We start from the raw sequence: 19,553 nt of genomic DNA on the forward strand, positions 1-19,553 counted from the left end.
AAAGGGGCCGAATAATATGGCACGCCCCACTTTTCAGTTTTTAATAAATTTCGTTCCACTTCACGATTGTGTACCACTTGTTGTCGATTCTTCCCAAAAAATTTAGAATTTTATATCTTTATGTTTGAAGCCAGAAATGTGGCAAAAGGTAGAAAAGTTCAAGGGGGCCAAATACTTTCACAATGCACTGTAAATGTGTTATTTTTTATCAATCTAAAGCCCAATTGATAACTACGATGCTCAGTGTAGAAAGATAGTGAAAAGTTTGGCTCACGCTGACACCACACCCCAGCTGCCCACTGAGCTGGAAACTAAGGCATTTCTCTATTTAATCCCTGGCACAGTTGGTAGCCATGAGCACTGCTGTGCAGGAAAAACTTTGAAAGGGACGAAATCATAAAGCATCTCGGAAGCCCCATCAATCTCTGGGTCGGTGGGGTCCTAGAAGTTGAGCCCCCACTAAGAAGAAAATTATGGTAAATTTTAGCAACTTACCACTTGGGTTGAGAATCCCCTCTACTGACCTAAAAAAACAAACAAACTAACTAAAACTACCATGAGTAAAGCAAACTTCAGCTATCAAGCATCGTCTTGTATGTTTAGAAGACACAGCCATGACTAATAGGTGGCTGCCAATTTATTCACAAAAAGAGTCAGCTACACGCAGAAGACTTTTCTGATAAACTTATTTAAAACTAATGCAGAAAACAGTCCTTAAAAAGTCAAGTGTAAACTTCCGGGTGCTGGAATCCCAAAATTCACAGGTTCAGACCTGAATTTTGATAGAAAGTCAGGTCTTTAGTAGGCAGTTTTCTTTATTTTTTCTTAATCAAGGTTATTTATTTATTTAAAAAAAATAGCATATGGCTGCCTATTATATACTGCAATACAGTGGCATTGCTGTTTATTGAACAGAAGTGATCAAATTAGTTCCCCAAGAGGAGAGTAAAAAAAAAAAAAGTTTAAAAATAAGTTTTTCAAAGTATTCAAAATATAAAAAAAAGCAATAAAAATGGGAGTCTCAATCCCCCCACTATAAAAATAAAACATATTTGGTATCACTGTGTTTGTAAAAGTCAAGTCTATCGAAATATAAAATTATTTAATAGCAAATGCCAATACGCCCCAAAAGAAGATATAGAAAATTTAAACAACAGAATTGCCAGTTTTTTAGTTGTCACACTTTCCCCAATTAAAGCAATCAAAACATGGCAGATTTCCCAATAGTATTTCAATAAAAACACCAACTCACCACGCAAAAAACAAGTTACAGGTCTCAGAAAAAATAAAATATAGAAGTTTGGTATCAACAAAATCATGCTTACTAGAAGACTTACAATGCCAGATCATTTTTAGCTCACAATGAATGCAATAAAAACAAAAAAAACTATGACGGAAAAGTGTGAGTTCCCCCCATCCACCTCGCCATTTCTCCATACTTTGAGTTTTTTCATATTTTCTCAGTACATTGTGTGATAAAGTAAATGGTGCTATTCAAAACTACAACTTGTTCCGCAAAAACAAGCCCTCATATATACAGTGGTGTGAAAAGTGTTTGCCCCCTTCCTGATTTCTTTTTCGTTTACATGTTTGTCACATGTAAAATGTTTCAGATCACAAAACTTTAATATATTAAACAAGGATAACAGAAGTAAATGCAAAATGCAGTTTTAAAGGTCTTTATTATAAAGGAAAAAAGAAATCCAAACCCACAGGGCCCTGTGTCAAAAAGTGATTCCCTCACCCTCCCTTAAAACATAAATTATCTGTGGTTTATCACATCTTTGGGAAGCTGAGTTCAATTTCCCCAGCCACACACAGGCCTGATTACTGCTACACCTGTTTGCAATCAAGAAATCACTTAAATATGACCTGCCTGACAAAGTGAAGTAGACCAAAAGATCCACAAAAGCTAGACATCATGCGGTGATCCAAATAAATTCAGGAACAATTGAGAAACAAAGTAATCAAGATCTGTCAGTCTAGAAAAGGTTATAAAGCCATTTCGAAAGCTTTGGGACTCCAGAGAACCACAGTGAGAGCCATTATCCACAAATGGCAAAAACATGGAACAGTGGTGAACCTTCCCAAGAGTGGCCGGCCAACCAAAATTACTCCAAGAGTACAGTGACGACTGATCCAAGAGGCACAAAAGACTCCACAACATCAGCCAAAGAACTGCAGGCTTCTCTTGCCTCAGTTAAGGTCAGTATTCATGACTCCACCATAAGAGACAGACTGGGCAAAAATGGCACGCATGGCAGAGTTCCAAGACAAAAAACACTGCTGAGCAAAAAGAACATAAAAGGCTCATCTCAGTTTTGTCAGAAAACATCTTAAGGATCGCCAAGACTTTTGGGAGAATACTCTGTGGACTGACGAGACAAAAGTTGAACTTTTTGAAAGGTGTATGTAGGTGTACATGTCCGGCCATCTGTTCGTGACGTCAAGATGATGTGCAGTTATGGGTTATGCAGCAGGACAATGATCCAAAACGCAAGTCAACCACTGAATGGCTTAATAAAAAGGCGGTTCATGCTCGGAAACCCTCCAATGTGGCTGAATCACAACAATTTTGCAAAGATGAGTGGGCCAAGATTCTTCCAGAGTGTTATAAAAGACTCATTGCCAGTTATCGAAAACGCTTCATTGCAGTTGTTGCTGTTAGAGGGTGGCCCAACCAGTTATTAGGTTTAGGGGGCAATCACTTATTCACACAGGGCCCTGTAGGTTTGGATTTCTTTTTCCCTTAATAATAAAGACCTTCATTTAAAAACTGCATTTTGTCATTACTTGTGTTATCTTTGTCTAATATTTTAAATTTGTTTTGTGATCTGAAACATTTAAGTGTGACAAACATGCAAAAGGATAAGAAATCAGGAAGGGGACAAACACTTTGTCACACCACTGTACTTATCAAAGAAAAGTAATAAGTTATGAGTCTTGGAAAAAAAAAAGAAGAAACTAGAGCAGAAAAATGATTATTGGTTATGGCAGAAAAGAGGGGTTCAGGGAGAACAACTGAACAAAACTAATCTTGTTCATGGGAAAGACTACCCAAAATATGGTTCATTTGAAAATTACAAGATAGAAGCCACTGCTACCAAAGAGGAGCGTTATGTATGTTAGATGATAGCAAATAGCAGAGGATAATGTTCTACAGACGAATTGTGAGTACAAATCAGTACAGTCACCTGAAACGACAGCTATGCTTTAACCCCTTAGTGATGGAGCTAATTATGACCTTAGTGACCAAGCCAAATATTCAAAATTTTGACCAGTGTCATTTTATGAGGCAATTACTCTGGAACGCTTCTACGGCTCCCCCTGATTCTGAGATTGTTTTTCGTGACATATTGTACTTCATGATAGTGATAAATCTTAGTCAATATGATTGGTGTATATTTATGAAAATATCGAAAAATTTAAATTTTGCAACTTTCAAACTTTCAATTTTTATGCCTTTAAATGAGAGATATGTCACAAAATAATTGATAAATAACATTTACCATATGTCTACTTTACATCACCATCATTTTTGAAACATCTTTTTTTTTTTCCTCTTCTTCAGGATGTTACAGGGGTTAAAATTTTAGAAGCAATTTCTCATTTTTTCAACAAATTTACAAAAACTGTTTCTTTATGGACATATTCAGATTTAAATGGACTTTGAGGGACCTATATATTGGAAACTCCCCAAACGTGATACCATTTTAAAAACGGTATCCCTCAAACACTTCAAAACTGTTGTCGGTAAATATTTTAATCCTTCAGTTGCTACAAGGAATTAATGCAAAGTGGAATGAAAAAAGAAATGTAAATTTTACCTCAAAAAATCTTGCTTTAGCCTTAAATTTCTCACTTTTGCAAGAGGTAACACAAAAACACAGACCCCACAGTTTGTTACCAATGTGTCAATAGCTGGGCCCCTAAGGTGCCTAAACGGTGGAAACCCCCCACAACTGACCCCATTTTGGAAACTACGCCCCTCAAGGATTTTATTATTCATTGAATAACGGCGATCACATGATCAAGGACCAGAAAATCCGGCCCTTATCGTGTTCCCCAGACCCTGGGGGGGCGCTATACCCTTATTTCCGATTTTAGTTTTAAAACGGCAATGAGGCAATAAGGCCCCTTTAGCCGTTTTAATGGGTCAATAAGCGGTTAAAGGGAATCTGTCACCAGGTTTTTACCACCTAATCTGAGAACAGCATTGTACACAGGGCCTGGTTCCAGCGATGTATCACTTACTGGGCATAGTGGATTAAAAAATAAAAAAATATTTGCAGTTTTATCAGCAGGAGATTATTATTAGAGGACTTGTAACCCTGCTGCCAGTTAGTCCTCAATTTCTCTATCCATCTTCTCCATTGTGTTAGTCCGTGGAAATCAGACTGCACTTAGATGCACTCCGAATATTGGATCAAACTCGCACAAGCTGTGATTTTTTCCCCAGACCGGCTCTGTCTGAGGGAAAAAAAAATTGGACATGTTAATGGCCCCGTAGAATAACATTGAAAAGAATTGCGCGAGAATAAAGTTTTGTGTAGGTTGTGAGAAAAATAAAGAAAATCAGCCGTTGTACATAAAGATACCTTTAGGAATAAAGATCCTAGTTACTTACCGGTAAGGGGATTTTACAGAGCCCATGACAGCACCACCTGAGAGAGGGTATCCACCCACCAAGGACAGGAACCTACTGAATAAAAAGGCGGTACCTCTCTTCCGCATCAGTTTTTGATTCAGAGCATGAGAGGGCCTCCGAAACATAGATTAGTACACAACTACCACCAAAACATTTCTTTGTAAAACACCCATAGTAGTGCACACCATAAGTGATAAAGGGGAGGGAATTAACAGGGTGCTGTCATGGGCTCTGTAAAATCCCGTTACGGAAAGTAATTAGGATCTTTTCCCCTTCTTCCATGACAGCACCACCTGAGAGATTTAGAGAGATCAGACACCAGAGGGAGGGATCACCGCTTGCACCCCCTTTTCTCCCAAAGGACAGATCAGTAGAAGAGGAAAGGTTAAGACGGTAATGCTTGTAAAATGTAGCGGGGGATGGCCAAGTTGCCGCCTTACATATGAGGTCGATGGGCACATTCGCCTTCTCAGCCCAGGAAGCAGCTACGGCTCTGGTGGAGTGGGCCTTCAGGTTCTCTGGAACTGGCAGATTTCTAGATGAGTACGCTAAACCAATGGTGTCCCTGACCCATCTGGCTATGGTCCCCCTCGTAACCTTAAGCCCTTTCCTAGCCCCCTGGAATGAGATGAATAAGGCGGCACTTTTCCTCCAGGCCTTCGTCACCTCCAAGTACTGAACTAATACCCTCTTTACATCTAGAGTGTGAAGCTTTTGTTCCTCCGAATTTCTAGGATCAGGATAGAAAGGAGAGTAATTTGTGTCCTCTGGAATTTGGAGGCTACTTTTGGAAGACAGAGTAACTTTAAGACTAGACCCAGCCTGTCTGTAGAGACCTGTGTGAACGGATGGTTTACTGATAGCACGTGCAGATCACTAACCCTACGGGCTGACGTAAGTGCTACCAGCATGACTGTCTTAAAGGTGAGAACTTTTTCTAAAACCTTCTCTAGGGGCTCAAAGGGAGGCTTTGTTAGTGCTTCCAGAACCAGATTAAGATCCCATGGAGGCATCCTTGGAGTAGGAATGAGTCTAGATCAGTTGTAAGCTTTAACGAATCTAGCGATCCATTTATTTGCTGCCAAGTCACAATTATATAGTGCCCCCAGAGCGGATACTTGTACCTTAAGAGTACTGGTGGCTGACCCCATGATTAAGCCCTTCTGAAGGAACTCCAGGATGGCCCCAATAGGAACCCTACCTTTAGGGTAGACTGCCCTGAGGTAGATAGAAATTTAGCCCAAGTTCTCCCATAGATCCTAGTGGTTATTGGTTTTCTACTTGCCAGTAGAGTAGCGACTAGACCAGGGGAAAACCCTTTCTGTGTTAGTAGTGACCTTTCAAATCCCAGGCCATCAAATGCAGGCCCGATCTCTGGGGATGGAAGACTGGGCCTTGCCTGAGGAGATCTGAGTCGTCTGGAACGACCCATGGTTCTGATTGGGACATCCTCTTCATCCAAGTGAACCATGGTCTCTTTAGCCAAAACGGGACGATCAATATAACCCTCGTCTGTTCTTCTCGGATCTTCCTCAGGATAGTAGGAATCAGCATTAGAGGGGGAAATGCATAGGCCAGGGTAAAGTTCCAGGGAATTTGCAGCGCGTCTACAGCAAAAGGCTTCCCTTTGGATTTAAGGAGCAAAAGACTTTGGTTTTCCGATTGCGTTTGTTCGCAAACAGATCTATCTGAGGTTGCCCCCATCGGCAGACAATCTGCTGGAATATCGCTGGATTCAATTCCCATTCTCCTGGTTTCAAAATGTGACGACTTAGAAAATCGGCTCTTACATTCTCTTCTCTTATATGCAGCGCAGAGAGCGTAAATAGATGATTCTCCGCAAAATGAAGGCTCTGTTCTGTCACTAACATCAGAGGAAGGGATTTTGTTTCCCCTGACGATTGATATAGGCGACTGTTGTTCGGTTGTGTCGACCCTGAAGTTGAGAACTGAAGTCTACTACTGCGTTTCTGACTGCCAACAGCTCCCTCATGTTGGAGGAGAGACCAATCTCGCTGTTTTACCAGAGTCCCTGTACTGAATGGTCTCTCAGGTGAGCTCCTCAGCCTTCTGCGCTTGCGTCTGTTGTAATCGTATCTGTTACCTGGAATGACCAAGGAAACCCCAGAGATAGATTTACCAGATTCATCCACCAATCTAGCGAGTTGATTACGGAACTCGAAAGAGATATTCTTCTGTCCAGGTGACCTCTGAGCTGTTTGTCTGCTGTCAGGATCTCCTGCTGCTGTAGACGTCTGGAATGAAACTGGGCTCACTGTACTGCTGGGATACAGGATGCAATCGTACCCAGTAGAGACATTGCATTTCTCAGGGTCATGGATGGCTAACCGATTACGCGTGAGATGAGGGCATTGATCTTCAATTTCTTGTCCTCTGTCAGAAGACAAGTCTGGTTCTCGGAGTCTAGAATGAGACCCAAAAAGGACTGAACCTTTCTTGGTTCTAGTTTCAATTTTCCTAAATTTAGGATCCATCCCAAACCATTTAGACTGGCCGTGACTTCCGCCAGAGCCAGTGCACAGAGTTCTTTTGATCTGCCCACCACCAAAAATCATCCAGGTAAGGGATGACTAGAATATCCTTCTCCCTTAGATGTGCCGTGACTTCCAGGATAATCTTTGTGAAAACCCTCAGAGCCATGGAGATGCCAAAGGGAAGAGCTGCAAACTGAAAATGCTTTATGTGCTTGTCGATATGTACAGCTACCCTCAGATACTGTTGGTGCCCAAGAAAGATTGGGACGTGGTAGTAGGCGTCCTTCAAATTGAGGATCACATATAACACCCTGGGAACAACATCTTTATGGCTGATCTTATCGACTCCATCTTGAATGGTCTGTAAGATAAATTGTCGTTCAGCTTTTTCAAGTTGACAATGGTTCTGAAGGAGCCATCCGGTTTCTTTATTAGGAAGAAAGTTGAGTAAAACCCTCTCCCTTGCTCGGGTACTGGAGTTTCTATTAAAACCCACTTCTTGACCAGAGTGGGTACTTCCTGCTGTAGGGCCATCTGTTCTCTCGAGCCTCTGGGGGCTGAAATCCTGATGGTGTCACTGGGAATGGTTTTGAACTCCAATATCAGCCCCTTTCCGGTTATCCCTAAAATCCAAGCGCTGGATGAGATCTTCTACCAGGCGGGAAGGAAGTGGGACAGCCTTCCTCCTACCTAGGGAGGCCCGTCACTTAGGGGCTTTTTTTTACTCTCGGAGGATGGACCCCCGAACATGAAGCCTCTATTATTCGGCTTCTTATCTCTCCAACTACCTTGGTCTCGGGAAAATTTGCTCCGATTATATTTCCTTTTCCGAAAGCAGGTCTTATACCGGGGAACAGATACACTAGGAAACCAGTGTTTCTTGTCTGCGGCCTTATCCAGAATGTCATCTAAGGCTTTTCCGAAAAGAAAGTCCCCTTCACATGGGATTGAGCAAAGTTTTGATTTAGACTGCACATCTCATGGCCTGCTCTTGAGCCATAATGCCCTACAGTCTGCATTGGAGAGGTTAGCTGACCTGACAGCCAGCCTAACTGAATCTGCCGATGCATCCGCAAGAAATGCAGCCGCCCCCTGCATAAGAGGAAGACCCGACAGAATCTTATCCCTAGGGACGTTCCCTTTAATCTGGTCCTCTAATTGCTGTAGCCAGATAATCATAGACCTGGCGGTGCAGGTGGCCGCCACTGCCGGTTTCAGAGCCCCCGCTGAGGACTCCCAGGTCTGTTTTAGAAAAGACTCCGCTTTTTTATCGAGCGAATCCTTGAGGGACCCCAAATCCTCAAAAGGCAGTGTGGATCTTTTTTGAGGATTTTGAGATGGCCACATCAATTTTCGGGGTTTTGTCCCACTTAGCCGCGTCGTCCTCCTCCTCAAAAGGGTACCTTCGCTTAGAAGAAGGCGGCAGCTGGCCCTTTCTTTCTGGCTTTTTCCATTCCCCTATCTATAAGAGTCTTGATTCTCTCATTGACTGGGGATGTGTGCCTCTTCTTCTGATCCAGGCCCCCGAATATGATATCCTGAACCGTTCTGGGAGCCTTGGCATCGGCAATACCCATGGTTGCTCAGATAGCCTTGACTAGTCTCTCTGTATTGTCAACAGAAAAACATTGTCTACCCCCCTCCATCATCATCCGAAGATTCTGATGAAGACGATGACGAGAGGTCAGAGGGATTCTTTTGCGATATGGGATTCGACTGATTCTTCTGAGTTAAAGGTAACCCGTCTCTGCTTTTCCTTCTTACGTGAAGTCAAGTTCTTTAAGGAATCCCTGACTTCGATATGGATTAAGGTTTTCAGGTCCATAGAAAAGCTAGGGGACTCCTCTGCTATTGTTTTCTGGATACAACCAGAGCAAAGGTTCTTAGCGTAGGAGCTGGGAAGGCTAACTTCACATAACGCACATTCCTTATTGTTGTTTTTAGAACTACTCTTTTTAGGTTCCTACCAAAACAGAAAAACGAAAAAAAAAGAAAAACCAGAGAAGAGCACATTACTAAGGTGAACCTTCACGAAGATCACTCACCACACTGCCGTTCAGACTAAGATACCGGAGACGGTGATTGCCGTTCGCATGAATGATCCCATCTGGCGGAGGTGGACTCCGATTTTTTCTGACCGGTTCTGCAGGCGCTCGTACGGCCCCCACCACTGTGGCTCTGATGATGGAAAGACTACCGATGTTGCTGGACAGGTTGTTTTACATGCTGCTTGAGCTGCTTAGGCGGCTGTGTCTGCTGCTGTTCTTCCTGCTGCTACAGGGCGCGTTTCGCTGCAGGATCCCTCCTGCGCGTGCGCGGACCCAGCGGCTCCCGGCGCGCTTGCGAACGGGGATGCGTCATCCTGAATCGCACCCTGCGCATGCTTGGGCTTCCGATGCACTCGTGCTAGGGCGCGATGCGACCCTGCGCAGACCCGGGCTTCCGGCGCACTACGTCACAGGGCGTGACGCAACCCTGCACATGCGCAGACCCGGAAGGACTGCCTGCCGGCACGCTCAGCCACAGACTGTACATGCGCAGCCCCGGCCGCAGGCCCCGGCACACGCGGGAGAGGACCCCGGAAGGTGCCCTCCCCTTACACACAGACCCAGGTGCCAGCAACATGGGGCTGAAGACAGAGGGCCCATCTGCTGCTTCTTCGCGGCCTCCAGGCAGCATTGATCCCAGTGTAACAGGCCAGATGAACCCCCCCCGCCCAAAATATACCCGGGGTTAAAGTGGCCTAGGCCAGATTATACCCCGGGTATATTCTGGCCTAGGCCAAACTATACCCCGGGGTATAAATTGGCCTAGGCCAGATTATACCCCTCTGGGCCAGAATATACCCCGGGTATATTATGGCCTAGGCCAAACTATACCCTGGGGTATAAATTGGCCTAGGCCAGGTTATACCCCTCCGGGTCAGAATATACCCCAGCTGCTGTAGATCAGATTTCTCACGCTTTTGAGAACCATTGAGTGATCTACTTAATAATGGGGCCCCAGTCAGAGTACAGGGGCCCCAGTCAGAGTACAGGGGCCCCAGTCAGAGTACAGGGGCCCCAGTCAGAGTACAGGGGCCCCAGTCAGAGTACAGGGGCCCCAGTCAGAGTACAGGGGCCCCAGTCAGCGCAAAAGGGGGAAGAGACAGTGCGCAAGGGCCCCTGTGAGCTGTCTCTGCCCCCCTGTGTGACATCTGGGGCCCCCTGTGCGACGTCTGGGGCCCCATTCTTGAGTATATCACTTAATAGTTCTCATAAGCATGAAAAATCTGATCTACAGCAGCAGAGGTATATTCTGGCCCCGAGGAGTATAATCTGGCCAAGGCCAATTTATACCCCGGGGTATAGTTTGGCCTAGACTATAAATATACCCATGGTCTATACTCCACTAGGGCAGAGTATTAGTGTGTTTTTGCTGCTGTAGTGCTACAGTATATATAGATGCACATACACAAACCATATACCATTTCATGAGGCTTTTGTCAGATTTTGATGCGGTCTGCAGCAGTTTTCCCTCTTCCATGTGACATGGAGAAATCTGCTGTGATTCTGCACAAAAAAATCCACATCATTGGGATGCGGATTTTGATGCAGATTGGCTGCTGATTTTTTACCTGTGGAGAATTAGCAGCAAATCTAGTGCATGGGAACGGGTGGACTACACTTACTGCATGTTTTGGAGGCATTACATTGAACTGACAGTAGATGGTGCATTAGTGCATAGTTAATGTTATATGTTGTAACTTGTTATGTATGTTTCTCCCTGCTCTCTATGATATGCACTTTAAGTTCTCCAGTGTGAGTTCCTATTATATCCTGATAAGGTATATAAAGTGAACTTGGACCACCTCCAACAAAAAATAAGTTTTCCAATTTTGACAACAATGGAAGACCAACTGTATGATCAGCTTTGGAGATTCTACACTGCAATAGAACAAAAGTACGATCTACCTCCAGAGAAACGTTCAAATGCCAAGTCCCAGTTTAGACAAACATCTAAGCCATATCGAGCAGAGAAAGGGATTATTTACTATGGAAAAAAGGAGGTTCTCACTAAAAGCCGGCTGCCAAACATCCTGAAGGCCTGTCACGACAACCCAACTTCTGGTGGCCATTTTGGCAGAGATAAAACATTTGCCAAAATTTCTGACCGTTAATACTGGAAGGGAATGAAGAACGATGTTCACCAACATGTCAAAGCCTGTCAAAAATGTTTTGTCACAAGTCCCAAAATCAGCAAAGAATCTCCACCACTCAACAGTATACCAGTGCCTGGAAAAGTATGGAGCTTAGTTTGGATTGATATGATCGGTCCTCTTCAGGAAACATCAAACGGCAACAAATATATAGTTGCTGTCACTGATCATTTCTCCAAGTGGACTGAAGCAACAGCTGTTCCAGACAAGAGTGCCCTGTCAGTAGCAAAATTTTTGTACACCATTATTTGCCGCTTAGGCTGTATGGACACTTTGATTAGCGACCAGGGAAGAGAGTTTGTGAACTCAATCATCGACAACCTGATGGATCATTTTCAAACAGATCACCGCATTTCATCTGCCTACCACCCACAAACAAATGGCCAGCGGGAAAGTGACAATCGAGCATTCAAAGAATCTCTTAGCAAGCTTGTCAATGACCAAGGAACCAACTGGGACCAGTTCATCCCTGGTGTTTTGTTTGCCTATCACACATCTGTGCATGCCTCAACCAAGTGCACTCCATTTGAGGTCATGTATGGACGAAAGGCTAAGCTTCCTATTGACTTCAATCCATCAGCAAATGACACTGTGGATGTCATGTCTCTTTCAGATGATGCCAATCCTGATGTGCTAAATACACTCACAACCGTTCATAACAGGATCCACTCAACTGTAAGTACCAACATCCATTCTGCTCAGGAACACCAAAAGTGTGCCTTTGATCGCCGACACAACAGCAACAAAGAAATCACTGCTGGCACCATTGTTTATATCCAGAATCAATGTCGTATTCATCACATGGATTCAAAGATGGAACCGCGCTGTGTTGGACCCTACTTAGTTGTGGATTCCTTAACCAAGGGACGAGTAAAACTTAAGAACAATAAGACTGGCAAGATACTAAGCAACACCTACCATGCCAGCAACCTTAAGATTTACCAGGATTAAGAGACTTCTCTACCACCCCAGTCCCCTGATGATTGTCCCAGTTACTCTGCCACACAGAAACACAAGCAAAGCAAGACTTTCAACCCACTACCAAGTTCAGGAAGGAAGTATCTTACCCCCACTCTTGACCTTACGTTTAGTAGGGTTGTGTACTTTGGATGCACAAGAGATCTTGGACAACCACGGAATACATATAAAACCAAAGGTGATGGGAACTGCTACTTTCGGGCCATCAGTTATATCCTGACAGGAACAGAGTCCAACTACTCCCTTCTCAGAGCTAAAGTCATCCACCACATGAAAACTGACTTGTCCAAAAAACTACAGGGCTACTTTAATCAAGATGTGAATGAATATGTGAACACCTCTGGCATCTCTCAAGATGGAGTCTGGGCAACTGATGCAGAAATCATGGCCACAGCAAATCTGTTGAGTTGTGACATTGTCATCCACACAAAAGTCGGTGACACCATGGATTGGTTGACCTATCCCGCAAGCTTCAATCTTCAGTCAACAACAGAACATGCACTTTATCTTGAAAACAAGCATGATCATTTTAATGTTGTGATCAGTGTTTACTAATCATTTTAATGTTGTTATCAGTGTTTACCTTTGAACGTTTATATTGTAGTGTCCTGTCACCAGCCATGTGTACGATTATCGGCCGAAAGCCTCTCTGGAACCAATAATCGCCCCATGTAAAGGTAGTTTTGTAAGTTAACGTTTCAGAATGTTATGACTTTTATTATATCCTGAACAGTCAAGTTTTTTATGAACCGTCAAGGTTTTCTGGTTGAAGTAAAAAAAAGTCTGTGTGTTTAGAGTTTTAAAGAATAAAATGTTGAAAAATTATGTAATTCTTGAGTATATCACTCAATGGTGCTCATAAACGTGCAAAATCTGATCTTTATAAATTAATCTTTAATATACTCAAGAACGGGGCCCCAGACATCGCACAGGATTGAGTAATATACTCAAGAACGGAGACCCAGACATCGCTCAGGGGGTCCCAAACAGCGCACAGGGGGTCCCAGACATTACACAAGGGGGCAGAGACAGCACACAGGGGCCCTGCGCGCTCTCTTCCCCCCCTTTGCGCTGTCTGGGGCCTCGTGCACTGTCTCTGCCCCCCCACCCCCACCCATGCGCTGCCTGGGGCCCCGTTATTGAGTATATCACTCAATGGTTCTCAGAAGCCTGAAAAATCTGATCTACAGCAGCTTGGGTATATTCTGACCCGGAGGGGTATAATCTGGCCTAGGCCAATTTATACCCCGGGGTATATTCTGGCCCAGAGGGGAATAATCTGGCCTAAGCCAATTTATACCCCAGGGTATAGTTTGGCCAAGGCCAGAATATACCTGGGGTATAATCTGGCCTAGGCCACTTTAACCCCGGGTATATTCTGGGCAGGGGGGGGGGGGGGGTTAATTTGGCCTGTTACACCGGATCTCGCTCCAGACCCGACAATCAGGTATGCAAGGCACCAACGAGAGAGGCTCTCATCAAGGACAGGAACCAAAACTGATGCGGAAAAGAGGTACCACCTTTTTATTCAGTAGGTTCCTGTCCTTGGTGGGCAGATACCCTCTTTTAGGCAGTGCTGTCATGAGAGAAGGGGAAAATAAAAGTGATTTCTAAAATTGGGGTGAGCAGAGATTTTAAAGAGTGTTTAAAGTTAGGTCATTAGTCTAACTTATTGGGAACCATCATCTTCACCAATTAGCAGAAGGTTTGTACCTTTTGCAGGAGAGCCACAACCTCTTCATGCACATGCCCTTGATGATAAAGCATGCCATTTACAGATGACTTTGGTAACCTCTATAAGGGTGCTTTCACATTGCGTTCTGTGTCCCTGTCGGGGCATACGTCCTAAAATTCCTCGCAAAAAGGGGTCCGGACGTATGCTGTGATGGGGGCCATAGACTGCAATGGTGACGGCAGTGCGAACGTGTGCTTTGCCTTTCACGTAGGCTGCTGTGTCTGAGTGTCCGCCTCCTGTAGATGTACACTTCCGAAAAAAGTGCACGGCAAAGCGCATGTTCGCTCTGTCGTCACCATTCCGGTCTATGGCCCCCGTCACAGCATACGTCTGGACCCGTTTTGTGGAGAATTTTAGAACATATGCCCCGATGTGAAAGCACCCTTAGGCTTCAGATGATGTTGTGCCACACGTTGCAGATTACTGAGGGCAGCACTCCGCAAACTCTGAGAATGGCCGGGATCCACTGCACTTGGAGGACCCACTCTGCCCAGGTTTTAACATAATCCATAAATATACAGCAGATTGCACAATGCACCATTCAGCTATCGGCACCCATGTCCAATTGCTGAGAAAGGAGATAGTTTTGATCGCAGCAATTTCACCTCTTAAATCCTCTTGTCAATTATGACAGTGGCATATAATTCATCAGTTTGAGCATGTTAAACTGGCTACATCACGGAATAGTGGCTGCAGAGCTGAGTAAAACATAGTTTTGATTTTTTAATTTCTCCTCCCTGTTGCAGAGAGATTAGTTTGTGAAGTTCATCCGGGTATTAGCAGAGATTTGTCTCTGGGAATATGCACTTCTTCCCCTGCATGAGGTTGACCTATCATAACCAGTAGAGCAGAATTTGTGCGCACTCTGTCTTACTGATGTAATAGGCAACGAGTGCCTATAGGTGATTAATTCATCGCACACTCTGATGATTGGGATGCAGAATTCATTTATTGACAAAGAGTAGACAAACCAAGTTTTAAGGCGACATTAGGCAGACGTTTCGGCCACAATTGGCCTTAATCATTACATCGCTACTGTAAAAGAAGAATATACTGGGTGTCAGAACATGTATCAGTGAAGACGTAAAAATCATAATATTGATATCCAAAAGGTAAGGGAGTCGGGTAACATGACGAGGTGGTAGTGGGGGTAGGTGGAAGGGAGGGGGAGGAAAAGGGGAGGTGGGTGGAGGAAGGGAAGGTATTGGTCACATACAGGTTCAATATATACATAGGAGAGAAGACACATAATGATAATAAGATTCCATTACAGATCCTTAGTATTTTGATATTACAGCTCTTGCTATCCCTGGACTTTATCCTAGTCCTGCTCAGTTACTAGGCATTCACAAACCAGTAAGGCATCCCATGTTATCTGAGTGTTCATGGTATTTCTATTTGGATCTGTAATGGAATCTTATTATCATTATGTGCCTTCTCTCCTTTGTATATTATATATATATTGAACCTGTATGTGACCAATACCTTCCTTTCCTCCACCCACCTCCCCTTTTCCTTCCCCCACCATCACCTCGTCATGTTACCCGACTCCCTTACCTTTGGATATCAATTTTACATCTTCACTGATACATGTTCTGACATCCTGTATATTCTTCTTTTACAGTAGCAACGTAATGATTAAGGCAACTTGTGGCCGAAACGTCTCCCTATTGTCGCCTTAAAACTTGGTTTGTCTACTCTTTGTCAATAAATGAATTCTGCATCCCAATCATCAGAGTGTGCGATGACCTATCATAACCAAGCAGTGCCATGAAGGGGAGAAAAGAACATGCCACCCTCTTCTTACTGATCTTTGCAGCTACTATGTAGAGATACAGCAGAGCAGAGTTATGTATCATTACAAACCCTTTCAGATCTAATGTTACAGCAGTCAGTGAAGGGGGGTGGAGGGAGTGAGAGCTGACAGCACAATTAAAGGAGGTGTCCACTACTTTCACATTGATGCCCTATCAGCAGGATAGGGCATCAATGTATGATCGGCCGGGGTCCCGCATGCGGCACTCCCACCGATCAGCTGTTATCCATGCCGCCGGCTGGAAGTCCTTACCTGCGGTGCTAGGCCGTCAAGTTGTAGTGGCCTGCGCTTGTTACTGCACATCCGCCTCCTATTCAATTCAATGGGAGGCGGATGTGCAGTACCCCGCGGCGGCCACTACAGATGGACGGCCAAGAATCGCAGGTAAGGACTTCCGGCCAGCGGCACCGATAACAGCTGATCGGCGGGAGTGCTGCATGTGGGACCCCAGACGATCATACACTGATGCCCTATCCTATGTGAAAGTAGTGGACAACCCCTTTAATTGAGATCTGGATGTGTTTATAAAGATACATAGCTCAGCACTGCGGTATCTACACAATAGCTGCAGAGTTATGTATCATTACAAACACTTCCACTTCACCAGCTACATCTGTGCAATGGAGATGAGAAATTAAAAAATAAAATCTATATTTTACTCCGCTCTGCAGGCAGTATTCCATTATGTGGCCAGTTTAACATGTTCAAACAGGTGAAAGGTCCCCTTTAAGGGGCTGGAAACACATATCAATCCCCCTCCCTCTGCGACATGCTTGTGAGGTGCCAGTGGCGTTATCACGGGATTCGGGGGCTACGGATGGTCCCCACCATGTTTGTACACCTAGGGCGCGCAGTGTGGTACTTTTACAATTCACTACAGTATGGCAGCAGTGATTGCAGGGTCACGTCTCCTAGCGAGAGCAAAATATATATATATTACAATTCACATCACCCTCTTTTTCCAAATAATGTAAATAAAGTCTCATGAAAAAAAATATATAAAAAAATTATAATTGGTTCTGAACAAGATCATTTATGTCATTTTAATATGGCAGAATGGCAGTTTTTTGCTTCAAAAAGTCACACGGCCCCTTAAAAGGTAAAGATAAGAAGTACAGCTCGCCCCGCAATAACCAAGAGCTGACAACGAAGGCGAGGAGGAAAGAAAGGAAGCAATAAGGGACCACTGGGACGCTGACCAAAGCCCCCCATACACCTGCAGAATGTGCCACAATGACATCACTGGTAGTACTTAGCCGGCAGTCACACACAGCAATGGCTGCGGCTGGACACTGCCGGGATCCTGGCAGCCCCCTCACATAACATAGCAGGTGAGCGGTGACGCAGACTGTGACGTCATGCCGTTACCTTGCTCCTCTCCTTCCAGGTATCTGACCCTCAGCTCGTCCTCGCCTTTTACCTCAGAGCTGAACTGGCGCCCCCCAGCGGCGCAGGTCACGCGTATCAGCAGCTGCCCCTTCCCCTTGCGATCCAGTGAGCGGGGGAGCTGCCACCAGGCGGCGTGTGCAGCTCGTGTTACCCTACTGCCACCAGCCAGGACCCTCAAGCCAGCCAGAGCCGCCATGCTGAGTGACGTCACGGGAACGCCGCTACGGCCAGTCCGCCGTCTCCACACTCTGTTGCTGTTTATGTGTTCTGACAGAGTTGTGCATAAAGTTTATTTAAAAAGAACAAGAAAAAAAAGCTTAATCGGATTTGAAGCTGTAGAAGCGGCAGTCTGTGGTGAGGACGGAGAGGTGTGAGGTGCGCGGCGTGCTCCGGGAGACCGTCCTGTCTCCTCACCCCTCACTGTAATCAGGCCTTAGGTCGGTGGTGCTCCGTGTACCACCCTGGGGCATCCATCCATGTGGCCACAATGAATCAACCTGCAACTCTACACCTAATAGAAACTGCTGCACGTTATTCAAAGCGGAAAAAATATGTATTTCTCTCCTGCAGAATATGGAGCGTCACTGTGCCCCAACCCGCGCTGTAAGATGACGCCACGTGTGAATCCTCCCTTATGGGGGGTACAGCAGCACGTGGGGGGCACACAGCGACATGGGGTGTACAGCAGCACGTGAGGGACACCGACATGTGGGGGTGTACAGCAGCATGTGGGGGACACAGCGACGTGGGGGTGTACAGCAGCACGTGAGGGACACACAGCGACATGTGGGGGTGTACAGCAGCACGTGGGGGGGCACACAGCGACGTGGGGGTGTACAGCAGCACGTGGGGGACACACAGCGACATGTGGGGGTGTACAGCAGCATGTGGGGGGCACACAGCGACATGTGGGGGTGTACAGCAATATGTGGGGGACACACAGCGACGTGGGGGTGTACAGCAGGATGTGGGGGCACACAGCGACGTGGGGGGGTGTACAGCAGCAAGTGGGGGGCACACAGCGACGTGGGGGTGTACAGCAGCACGTGGGGGGCACACAGCGACGTGGGGGTGTACAGCAGGATGTGGGGGCACACAGCGACGTGGGGATGTACAGCAGCATGTGGAGGCATACAGCAGCACGTGGGGGGCACACAGCGACGTGGGGGGTGTACAGCAGCACATGGGGGTGTACAGCAGCATGTGAGGGGCACACAGCGGCATGTGGAGGTGTACATCAGCACGTGGGGGCACACAGTGACGTGGGGATGTACAGCAGCATGTGGGGGGCATACAGCGACATGTGGAGGCATACAGCAGCTCGTGGGGGGCACACAGCGACGTGGAGGCGTACAGCAGCTCGTGGGGGGCACACAGCGACATGTGGAGGCGTACAGCAGCTCGTGGGGGGCACACCGACATGTGGGGGTGTACAGCAGCACATGGGGGGCACACCGACGTGGAGGCGTACAGCAGCACATGGGGGGCACACAGCGACATGTGGAGGCGTACAGCAGCATGTGGGGGGCACGGCGACATGTGGGGGTGTACAGCAGCACATGGGGGCACACATCGACATGTGGAGGCATACAGCAGCACGTGGGGGGCACACAGCGACATGTGGAGGTGTACAGCACCACATGGGCACACAGCGACATGTGGAGGTGTACAGCAGCACGTGGAGGGGCACACAGCGACATGTGGGGGTGTACAGCAGCACATGGGGAGCACACATCGACATGTGGAGGCGTACAGCAGCATGTGGGGGGCACAGCGGCATGTGGGGGTGTACAGCAGCATGTGGGGGGCACAGCGGCATGTGGAGGTGTACAGCAGCACGTGGGGGGCACACAGCGACATGTGGAGGTGTACAGCAGCACGTGGGGGGCACACAAAGATGGGGGCGTACAGCAGCACGTGGAGGGCACACAAAGACATGGTGTACAGTGACATGTGGGGGCGTACAGCAGCATGTGGGGGGCCACAAAGACATGGGGCGTAGAGCAGCATGTAGGGGGCACACAAAGACATGGGGGCATACAGTGGCATGTGGGGGCACACAAAGACATGGTGTACAGTGACGTGGGGGCGTACAGCAGCACGTGGGGGCCACAAAGACGTGGGCGCGTACAGCAGCACGTGGGTGGCACACAGCTACACGGGGGCGTACAGCGGCACGTGGGGGGCACACAAAGACATGGGGGCGTACAGCGGCACGTGGGGGCACACAAAGACATGGGGGCGTACAGCGGCACGTGGGGGGCACACAAAGACATGAGGGTGTACAGCGGCAC

At 46.3% G+C, this 19,553-nt stretch overlaps 1 protein-coding gene across 1 annotated transcript in view; it reads right to left on the reverse strand.

Moving 5' to 3' along the window:
• Positions 1-17,546, reverse strand: part of AUH (AU RNA binding methylglutaconyl-CoA hydratase) — a 270,894-nt gene extending 253,348 nt beyond the window's left edge. The window contains exon 1 of the mRNA XM_073671019.1: positions 17,239-17,546. Coding sequence (XP_073527120.1) covers positions 17,239-17,455 — 217 coding nt within the window. The 5' untranslated portion in view covers positions 17,456-17,546. The remainder of the gene's footprint in view (positions 1-17,238) is intronic.
• Between the last annotated feature and the right edge of the window lie 2,007 nt (positions 17,547-19,553).

The sequence above is a fragment of the Phyllobates terribilis genome, unplaced genomic scaffold, assembly GCF_046119375.1.
Source record: "Phyllobates terribilis strain yellow unplaced genomic scaffold, ASM4611937v1 Scaffold_1__5_contigs__length_1240528914, whole genome shotgun sequence".
NCBI classification, from domain to species: Eukaryota; Metazoa; Chordata; class Amphibia; order Anura; family Dendrobatidae; genus Phyllobates; species Phyllobates terribilis.